Here is an 11,532-nt window from a genome sequence, read left to right on the forward strand (position 1 = left end):
TATATTCACCCATAATGGTATCGATGAGGATTGTGTGTGGCAAATGCTGCATGTCATATTCTATTGGAGAATGGTCTCCTTTAGGGGACAATAGTGACGGGCATGAGCCACACCCACGTGGGTCTCTTTTATAGAATATAGACGTGAAGCCGAAGTTTACACTTTGTATTTCTGGGTGGAGGTGTGCAGCTGGGAACCTGGAACCGTTGGATTAAACCATACCGCGTTCAATGAGCTGTATTTTACAACCCTATTTCAGACTAACTATTAGTTAAACTCCATTGCTCAATCATATCATGCCCCTTCCCATTAATGACACACTATTCTATACTGTATTACACCAAATGAATTAAAACTGTTCAATAGACGAAGAGCTGCTGTTTAGTTGAAAGAATATATGTATCAGGCGCTTAGAACAGCGATGTATAGGCGCTATATAAATTCCATTATTATCGTAGGGAAGCCTATAATTTACAAAAGCGAGGACTTCTATCCTACTAATTTGTCAATTATAATACCAAAACTGATTAGCTTTTGCAACCTTACCTCCAAGATTATTCTACAAATTTCTCTACTTTCCTCAGAAGACAATCAAAGTGAGTGATACATCTCAAACCTTTTCCAAAAAATGAAATTCATTCATCTGTTTGGTTAGATCCTCTGTGAACCCGTGTACTTTCTTCATCAGTCACTATACCCGTGTGCACATGCGCAAAACTTTTTTTTAATCCCAGCACAAAACATGCTCGACTAGTTTAGTGGTTCTATCCTGAGTGACCTGTTAGATTTTTCTGGTTAAGTATATGGTAAAGAATAGTCACTGTTTGTTTACTTGCCAAGTACAAGAATGTTGTTATCGATTCCCTTCTATTTCCGTTCCCTCTTCCGTTTCTGGTGAGAAAACTTCTATCCATTTCCTAAAATAGAAACTTTGCAAAGGCGCAGCCAAGATTTCTACTGAAACACTGCTGTTTTGGCCCTTATATTTCCTCTCCAAGAATAATCTCAAGGCTAAAACGTGCCAAAATTAAAATAGAAGCAAAGCTCATTAAGCTAAAAACCCGGGGGGTGGGGGTACTCAACCAACGTTTATACGGGGAGGTTCCGCCCCTAGGTCCAACCCCTTACCCTTGTATATATCATTTTCACGAAAAAGGTACCTCTTTCGTATACCCTCTATAGACAAATGGTTCCCCTTTCACATACCTTGTTTAGAAGTTTGCATCCCTTTTAACTACACTGTCTCTTAAATAGGAATCAATCACAAAAATAAAACTTTTTCTTGACTTTATAACGCCATAACATTCATCTGTCAGCTCTTTTGGGCTCTCTCACAGACCCAAATGACAGATTTCCCTACCCATATATATACTTCAACTAGTGAAATCCCTACCCTTTCATATACTTGAAGCCTGAAGAAGATACCCCTTTCGGGCGGGGCCTTCCCGTGAAGCCCATCATAGGGAGTACCCCCCTCCCTCACCCGGGGGCTAAAAGTGTGGCCAAATTCACAGTGAGTGAAAATTAGTCATGAATCGGTGCCACACCCCTATCAAAACGGTTACGGGTTGAATTCTTGTGACTCTCTTGTTGCTGCTTTGTGAAGGCATCACCCTACCGGAGATTGCAAGCAATAGTAAGTCTATCGATCTTGTCTTTCAGATGAATGGTCGTAAGATACTGGGCTCCGAAAAAAATACCCACATCTTCTCTCTAACACCATACAGCATTGCGCAATTCCGGTGTAAGGAAGGGAGAGATTATTGATTACGCCCGGGAAGGCCCGCATTGAACATTAAAAAACTTCACTTGTAGAGCATGAAAATAATTCACGAAAATTCACGGCAATAAGCCGAAAGCCGGGGACTAAGAAATAGAGATAGTTCCCAAGTGGGGAAATTCATCAGCCCCAACACAGTATGCTTTATTTTTAAACACAGGTTTAAATAGACTAACCTTGAAGCTCTCCGTTATACAGTTAAATCGCATAACCTTGCTTGATGGATACTTATATAAGTCGGAAATTGCTTAACCACTATGGAGCATGGAACGATCACAACGTTTCTGATCAGCGCGACCGTAGACTTACAAGGTTCGTATTTTTGTTAAGAGAGGCTACTCTTTATACTATAGTGATTGCATGTATATCTTCTTCGCTACGTGATTCATGACTGGACTTTCGCAATATTTCTACATAATGCCCCCCTTCACTAGCCATTAAATCCAAAGGTTGTGGTAAGGAATTAGGAAGAAAAATAATCAATAACAACAGCTATCTTAATATACAATAGACTGGTATTCAAGCGCATAATATAAAGACAAAAACGTCCAGACGCTTTATATCATCATGATATTGTTAAGGGGGTTATTAATCCGCTGCTCAAAAGACTTCCGCTTTTTTAAAATAAAAAATTGAAATCAAACAATAAAGAAATTAGACTGATTACAGATTATGAGGTAATCTGGCAGCTTGCATGCAAACCCACACTGACTCTGCAGTTTTCGTCTACAACGAAATATGATAAAGCCGAGAAGAGGAAACGTAGAGCGAAAGATGGCATTGGAAATTCTTAATCGAAAATTGTTTGAAACTTCCAGTCATCAATGTACATCTTTTCTTGCAATGGAAGTCAGACTACATGCTTTCGTGCAGGGATCTAACGCGCCCTGCGTGTAATTCACGCATTTGATCATAGTTACACAGATATTTGCGCGTCATAAAATTTTAAATTCTTATTAATTAGTCAATGGCGTCTACCTGGACACATTTTACATATAATAGGGAGCTGTAGAGTCATCTTCGACCACTGTTGAAACGGAAAGAGGCACACAACAGATATATATATATATATATATCTCGCCTGCTTACCAAGCCCTTACAACAATTAAAACTTACACTAAAAACTTCACCACAGGTTCCTCAAACTTTCCTTCTCTTTTATATTTCAGCCTTTACAATCCGAGATGTTTGCATTTTTGGTCAACACCACCGATCAAAACAGGCTTTATCGTAAGAATTGGAAGACTACTTAATTTTTTCAGCGCTGAAAGGCTAACACAGACAATAATCCTTCTGCACCCATTTCAGCGAAAATACAGCATAGAGTCTCCTTTTGTTTCTTGCCAAGCCTCTTCATATACTTTGACAACATCTGCAAAGTACAATAGAAGAGGAGGGAATTGAAATGCAGGGGGAAATCGCAAAGAGCACTAAATGGTACTACCTTCTCTAATGCAGATGTCTTTCTCTCGGGACGGAGGTGTGTTTTCATGAAAAGCAAAATCTTTCGTGGCGGGGAATGGGAAAATAGCGGTCTTGTCAACCTTGTCCAGGAGAGAAGCCTGAGAACGAGGTTGCGTTCTTGTGAGAGGTGTGAGAGGTTAGATGAGGTCTGGGCTCGGTTCCTCAAAAAGATGGTTAATTTTAATCCAGGATTACGCCAGATTTTAAGCAAGGTTTTCTTGTCTAAGAATATATAGCTCGAGCTTACAAAATATCGTTGAGCCTTTACTTCGAAAAAAAGAAATGATAACATAGGAAGGTAAATACAAAAAGTGGAACAAAATTTTAATTCTGGATTTACGCTAATCGGCCTATCAGGAACCGGGCTCTGGTTAAAAAAGCAATCACGTACATTATAAAATGTATAAAATTCACCTTCATGTAAGGGACCATTTTTTGTACTCTTGAGGTTCTGAATCAGTTGTTTTGTGGAAGAGGCTCCAATGATGACTGCATCTAAATGGAGACGGCAAAAAATTAAAAGTAGTGGAGTACTCCTCTGTTGCCTTTTGTTTGTGAACATGATTCAAAGGGGGGTACTGTCACAAAATACGGACAATCTCAAACACGTATTTACAAAAATGAAAACATTACCAAAATGTTTCTGTTCGGTTACGAAGTACTCGATAAGTGCAATGAAACTATTCACGGTGGCCTTTCGCCATTCAAGAATCTGACAACAAAACGACTAAAAGCATTAAAATCACACTTACCTCCATGTGCACCGTCTAATTTAGAGTGATGGTACATCCAGCGGAAGGTCGCATCAACTAATGATACTTTTCCTTCACCGTAAATGCGATCTAACGTTTTTCTGAGTTTGTCGAGTGCGTCAAACAATGGCTTTTTCCAGTAACGCTGTCTGTAACTGTGAAGAGAAAAATAGGTACGCAATGAGAAGATGCAACACAGGTGTACATGTTATAGAGCCTTTTCATATGACGTCACGCCCGCTATGTTGGTGTCCCAAAACAATAAAACGGCGGCCATGTTGGTGCCCCAAATGAGTTTCTTTTGTCGCAAGCTGCTGGCTAGCTGAGTAAACCCCCTATTCCCTGTACCTAAGGGCTGGTTCGCTGTGGATTATCGTATTTACTCGATTACACGCCGTGGCGTTTATCAAATTTTCAGCGTTCCCAAGAGGCTTCAATTTAAGGCCAGCGTTTTTTTCAAAATATCATATCTAAATTCACAATTACGGTAGATTATTTTTGTGAACCAGAAACATGTTTTACGTTCCAGCGTATCGTTCTCTTTTTTTTGTTGAGATAGAATCGTAACCGTCTGGCTTGTAATATGTACAACGAAAAGACCATTTAAATGTCCCTGTCCCCGTCGCCATCTGAGTCCCATCCACGAGCTGTAATCTTCGAATAACGCCAAAGTCTTTTGATTGGGTGTGACGTTTAATTGTGTTTATTCCGGGGGGGTTGGGGGGGGGGGGGGGTCGTTGCTGACATTGAACTCCAACACTCACAGATTCACACCACATCACGCGTCTCCCAGAGAAAAGAGTCCAAGTGTCGCGTTCGTGTCTCGCAAAGAAAATATAGGATGGACAAAACCTCTTAGTTGCCGAATAGAGATTATAAAACTTAGAACTGTTGGTAACTATTTTGAAAACTTTTTGTAATGATTGACAGTCTGAAAAAACTTACATTTCAGCCCACGCACCCTCCATGTTATAACGGCCATACTGGATTGTATTGTTTTCTCTATCCTCGTAGCGGTGTTTCCCTGTAAACATCCCACCTAAAAGCTACAAATAAACAACAAGACAGACATGACAGACAATTTGTCGATTAGAATTCTTAAGGAAAAACCGACACATGGACTGTAAAGGCACCTCACACTTCACTTCTTGTTGTGAAATAAAAGTCTTAACAAGTATAACATTGTCGGTAATTTTACGCACATCATGTATTACTTGCAGATGCTATTGTCTGCAACATTTCGCGCAAGGTTAAATATGCGAAAAATTTGCTGCGCGGCTACTTAGCGTATTAAATATAAATGTGAAATTTGATTGGCTGATTTATTCGCCGATGCAAGCAATTTGATTTGGAAGAAGGAGAAATCTAACACCAGAAAGCTCAGAAAAAAATTCCAAGCTCCAAGTGAGAATGTGACAGATGGTACTTAGACGCACGTTTAAATTCATTGCGCGTTATGCTGCAGTAGCCTGAACCGAAATCCTCGTTATTGCCCTCAGCTGTGTACCAGAATTCGCGAAAGAGCCATGATTTGCCTGTTAAAAATGATATTGCTTGATTGGCCAATCAGGTTGAAGGGAAATTCGAGACGCACTTCCTGTAATTCGATGAGTGGTCCAGAGCGAGGATCTCGGCGCTACTTGAATGAACAAGCCGTGGTTAGAGTACACCTGCTACGCAGCTTATGTTGCAGACGTCGATAAGGATTCAGAAGCCAGTCGAGAAAAAATGCAGAGCCCAGTTTACAAGAAATTATTTACTAGCAAAGACAATTCAACGTCAAATGAGAACGTGACAGCGCACTGAAAGGACTAAAAGTGACTTCCGCCGGTGCAAAATTTGCGGCTCTGTCATTGGTCAATTCAGGTTTTAGATCTGCGTTGCCGCTGTTGTCACCTTGTCTCTGATAAATCTGGCTATTACTGTTACAGATGTAAGCAGTTTTAAGATTGAAGTGTCTACAACTATAAACAGAAACAAAAATCGAAAATGTCTTGGCGGTTTACAAGTTTATAAGTAAGCACACTCTCGTCAACTTTCTCCCTTTTACATAAGGTTGAACAACTACATAAAAGTGAGATCATGTGATCTCGTAATAAACTCAAGGTGGCTGTATTCGCAGATTTCAAAAGTGATTGATTGAAACTTTCAGTCAGCCAGTAGACACCCTCTGCGCGTCCTTCTTTAGAGAGATGTCCAAGGCGGCCAACTCTTTGGTGAACAATTTAAGAGAACTAATTTCCTAATTACTTTTCTAACCAGTGCTTTTGAGAACACTGATGTTTCTGTTAAACTAATGGCTGCACCATTACTCACTGGATTGTAAGCATAGAAAGCAATTCCAAATCTTCTCAGACAAGGAAACAGTTCTCCCTCCACGCCTCTAGAAATAAACAAACAGCCAAAAACACTGTTAACTGAATATTAGAGCTTATGAGCGGTACGGTGCCTTCCGGAACATAAGTACATTTGCCACCTCCGATTTACCAAAATGCAGAAACGTGAAATGAGACAACAACTTTTTAACATCAACAAAGATAAACAGGCGCACAACAGCACATTTTCAAGGACAGTAATCATTTTGATTATTGCCGGAATGACAGAGATAATAGATGCTAATTATTACTTTCTAGGCCATTTCTTTGAACATAATTACTAAAGCAACGTGCTTAGACCAAAAACAGATTGAAGGCTGTAACACTAGGCGCTTTCCATTTACCAAGAAATTCCGGAAATTCCGGTTGGGATGTTAATGGAAAACATGAAAAGGTAGTCCTGTTTTCCCGTTGGAAACTTTCCGGTAGAAATGCATGTTCCATTTACGAGTTTTCACAAGGAATCACCAGTTCCAGGCCATTCATGGCAGTATCTGTGTCACCATCTTGAATTTTGGTGACGAGAGCATGAAAGAATGGAACTTGTGCCAAATGGAACATGTTCTTCACTTGATGGACTTCTCTTTGGAAGTTTCTCAAAGTTTTTGGTAAATGGACAGCGCTCAAAGTTTACTGAGGTTTTCCAACAGGAACAGGACCCGTAGTCGAATTCTAAGGTCCCTGTCGCAGAGAGCTGTGATGAGATCGGGAGGCGGCTGTATTCGTAGGCTGGCTACTCTCGAATCAAGTTACTCTGACTCACTTACCTTGTGACTGGATTATAAACACTCTGATAGAATGTCGGTAGGGGATAGTCTTTCATCTTACACAAGTAATAGACTTCAGCCTAAGGAAAGTAAAACAATTAACAATTACTATAACTTAACAAGTCTATGGACATTAAATTTTGTATTACTTACAGCTCCAGTAGTACTTGCACACAATAGTGCCGGATTTTAGGTAGTTTGCATAAGGGCAATTAAAGTCAATAATGTTAGATATTAAAGTACGTAGTTTGTAGTTTTGAGTCCACGGATTAAATCCTACCTTATGACCAATCAAACGAAAGCTCTTCAGCATTACTTTCACATTGTCCTAATTACATTAATTTGTATAAGTTTGTAGTTCCAGTTTTTGAGTCTGCACAACATCCTATGGCCTGACCAGGTTAGGAGAAGCAAGGCAGCTTATATAATAAAACTATTAACTTACTACTTCCCAAGAGGAATAATTGGAGAGTCCAAAATATTTAAATTTTCCCTCTGAAACAACAACAACAAAAATAAATGAAATTACTTATGGCAATCAATAAAAATCTGGGTACAGCCCTGGGAATAGGCCCTTTGCATCTTGTCATTCACGTACAAAACTACCTGCCCTGTGCACACAGCCTCTTTTTGTCTTCTTCTTGACTGAGAAGGAGAAAAAGAGGCTCCAGCTGAAGTCGCTTTGAAATCGCTGCAGACTCGACTTCAGGACTAGTCAATATTGTTTTCTCTGTTGAAGTTGAAGTTGTTTGACACAGTATGTACCATCCCCTGCATGCGCTAACTATGCACTTAAATGTACTGCTGACAACAACAAAGATGAATATGGGTCAGAAGCAGCCAGCAGCCAACACCCTTCAAACTGGTTTTTCGAGTGTGAGCATCCATTGATAAACCAATGGTCATAACTGACCCTGCTGTACCAGGCACACAGCTATGAGGCTTGGGTTTGATTTACTGTATCCTAGTGACATGTAGTGCATTGCCCAACAAAAATCTTACTTGATTTGTGTGGAGTCTCAAGTTTGCCAATAAAATTCAGTACAAGTGAAAGAAATGCTGGAGAGCAAATAAATGTACTGGAAAGAGACAAACAAAATAGTATAGTAATTTCCTTTGTATTGTTTATATCATCCCAGTGAGTTGCTTGCTCTCTTGCAGGGTGGTTTTGTACCTGACTCGTGGCGCACTGGGTGTGTGGGCATCACCCCCTACTCCCACTGTGCGCGTTATGCGAAAATGACTGGGGAAAAGTCCGGTTTTGTACCTTGAATAAGAGCCTTCTTGCTTCTACTTGGTAAAGAATCATATACATGTACATGTACCTTTATAAAGCTGATTGACAGCTTCAAGAGTTTCTTCAATGGGTGTATTGTGATCTGGAGCATGGAGGTAAAACAAGTCCACACTATCTTTCTTCAATCTTTTAAGAGATGTATTCAGCTGTTCCAACACACTATCATACTTTAATCCTTTGAAGGATAAGATAATACAAATATTATATAACAACATTAATATTAAGATGGAATTAATATTACAACATTTTATTATAAAACTAGCTGTGCATACATAACCTAATGACACTTAAGTACATGTACAGGTAAACTTTCAAACAAAAAACACGATATCTTCACATGTCAAAAGATCATTGTTGCTATGGTTACCATCTAACATTATAACTTACTATGCAAATCAAATCTTAACTAGTATTAGCAGTAGAGCACTTAATTAAGGTTAAAAGTATGGCCAGGGAATATAAATTCAATCAACTTGGGCCTGGTTTACATATATCTAAAATAGATATATATACTGAAACAACTCATGATAAACTAGAGTTAAATGTATAAGGGGAAAACAATGTCATTAAATTGATTTCTGAAGACATTTTTCACCCAAATAAAAAAAATAATAATACTTTGTTCAGTGACTACTTTAAAGTTCAACATGTAAAAGCTAGCACTTCAAAAAAGTCATGTGTTTTTACATTGGCCCATGTACAGTATATTAATTTACCTTTCTCATTCCAAGGATTGGCTTTTGTGGCAATAAACATCTGAATAATGGATACAAAATAAAAAAATGGCATACAAATGTACAATATTATTAATATCATAATCTTACTGTCCTGTTTGCATGATAATGATAATAATGATGATGATTTCGGATGATGATCATAATGTAATACAAGCATAATTATTATGCTATGCAAAAAAAGTCAAGGTAAAGTATTAGGGGTTTTCACATGACGTCACCAAAATTCAAACTAAGAAACTATCGATTCTTCTGAGTTTCTATTTTCATTAGGTATTACAGCCCTCAAAAGCCTTTATTTACACAAATTTTCGGTTCCAAAGGGTTCTTCGTTTTGCGATAGAAGACGCTTGAATTTCCAAGCTTTTACTTGACGCAGCATCTAGCTGGTGGCCGGGAAAGCTCTTATGTGGGTTATTAAACGTTGCTGATTTTTTGAGATTTTGCTATTTAAACATTTCTTGTTTTGGAATAAATATTACTTTAATCTTTATGAGTTCCTCAAGCGGTAAATTCACGCATCAGTAGGGAAACCATAAACATATTGGTTTCCGGCCGCCATATATATATTTGTGCCCCTTAAAGGGACACAAACATGGCATCTCCTTACAAAGCCTTATAAATTTGGGTAAAAAGTTTTTCTGAATATCTCGCACATGAATTATCACACAGACCTGATTTTTGGCGAGGTTTTTTGTATATTTATCTTCTTTCATTCCTCAGATTCTGGAATTTCTGTATTGACTGGTTTGCATTGTTATTTTCGACGGCATGACAGTGAAAACACAGAATATGTACATGTAAAGGGGAAGAAAAAGTGAAACCTGGAAACCACCCCTAACATTAAATCATACTGTAGATGCTAATGGCATACAAAGAAAACAAATCAGTGGCTCAGATCTAGTCTACCAGGTAAACTGAGCTGGTTGTCAATGAGAATCATTGAGGCCCTATACACAATAACAAGAGCTGGAGAGAAAGATCACTAATATCAGAACTTTTATGCCTTAGTCTCATGCTAACAACCTTTCTTCAGAGTTTTTTCAAACCAAAAGGGAAACTGCTTAAATTGAATGTTATTCATTCATTTCCATTTCTTTCACTGACAGTTCTTATAGCATATGTATATGCCTAGATAGGTCTTTTGTACCTTCACAATGACAGTCTTTTTCGAACTGTAAATCTCATACAAAGCGGCATGTTTTACTTAAAAGATCTTTATTTTTCAATGATCATTATCAGGGCATGTCATACTATGGCAAATGTGATAAAGCAGTAAACACCTTTGTCAAAAATTAATTTGAGTTGAAGAAAAAAAATGAAAATATGAGTTCTCTTTTCTTTTTTCCGTCTTTCTTGCTTTTGGAATTATTACACAATATTCTTTCTTTTCTTTTCTTTTCTCTTTGCTTTTTACTTAAATGTATTATTTAGGTGATATCTGTTTGTCATCTTTTACGCAATCAATTTGGCATACAACAACTAACCTTTTGGCAAACTTAGGTATTTTTAGGTAGGTATTTTATTTATTTGCCACACGATTACGATAATTACAAAAAGATGCCAAAAAAAAAAAAATGTAGGAAGAGATGGCGAGGAGGCCTAAAAGAAACTATAGAGCTTATGTTAATTAGGCCTCCTCAATTACAACTTAGTGCCAAGAAATTGTAAATATTAAGGTAATAAATGTCTTGTCTTGTCTTGTTTTAGTTGACTAAAAAAATAGTTAGAATAAGAATGAGTTGTTGCTTAACTCTATTTTAGCCCCAATCTACACATAAAAATTATCCAAATGATCTCTGTACATTTCTTTACAGAATGAGTTGAGGGAATTATTTTGATAAAAGATCAAAGCATTTTCTATGTGGTGATCATTCTATCAATTCTCATAACCATTTCTCTTGACAAAGAGCTGGTTGCTTAAGAGATTGGTTGCAAGGAGACCTACATGTAAGCGCTTAACTGTATTTGAAGTGTTCTTGCCTTCATTTAACAATAATTCCACAAGTGCACCTTGGATATGAGATGGGTGATAGCCAACGAGGCGCGTAGCTCTGAGTTGGCTGTAATCATCTCATATCCAACAAGCGTGAGTGGAATAATTGTTTTATTTAAAATGCCCACAAAATAGCAAGAATTTAGCTAATTTTTAATTTTGAGCAGATGCGTACAGTTACAAGTATAACATTTGGCTCATTTACCATGATGGCTAAGCCAATCAGAGCTCTAGAACTGCATTATCTAATGATTTAGTTTTTAATAATAATCAAAATCATTTTAATTTAAACACACATAACAAATAACTAGGCTTTAAAGTTATATATCATTTTTTCTTCTGTAACTGATAGGAAAAAAATACCTTG

General features: G+C 37.9%; 1 protein-coding gene across 1 annotated transcript in view; it reads right to left on the reverse strand.

Moving 5' to 3' along the window:
- Window positions 1-1,714: 1,714 nt before the first annotated feature.
- LOC140951713 (aflatoxin B1 aldehyde reductase member 2-like) overlaps window positions 1,715-11,532 on the reverse strand; it is a 12,359-nt gene continuing 2,541 nt past the window's right edge. The window contains exons 4-13 of the mRNA XM_073401029.1: window positions 11,529-11,532; window positions 9,152-9,191; window positions 8,464-8,610; window positions 7,584-7,633; window positions 7,139-7,218; window positions 6,313-6,379; window positions 4,942-5,042; window positions 3,997-4,151; window positions 3,659-3,739; window positions 1,715-3,152 (exon numbers count right to left, since the gene is read on the reverse strand). The exon at window positions 11,529-11,532 is cut by the window's right edge and continues 57 nt beyond it. Coding sequence (XP_073257130.1) covers window positions 3,085-3,152; window positions 3,659-3,739; window positions 3,997-4,151; window positions 4,942-5,042; window positions 6,313-6,379; window positions 7,139-7,218; window positions 7,584-7,633; window positions 8,464-8,610; window positions 9,152-9,191; window positions 11,529-11,532 — 793 coding nt within the window. The 3' untranslated portion in view covers window positions 1,715-3,084. The remainder of the gene's footprint in view (window positions 3,153-3,658; window positions 3,740-3,996; window positions 4,152-4,941; window positions 5,043-6,312; window positions 6,380-7,138; window positions 7,219-7,583; window positions 7,634-8,463; window positions 8,611-9,151; window positions 9,192-11,528) is intronic.

This window comes from Porites lutea, chromosome 11 (assembly GCF_958299795.1).
Source record: "Porites lutea chromosome 11, jaPorLute2.1, whole genome shotgun sequence".
Classification (NCBI taxonomy): Eukaryota; Metazoa; Cnidaria; class Anthozoa; order Scleractinia; family Poritidae; genus Porites; species Porites lutea.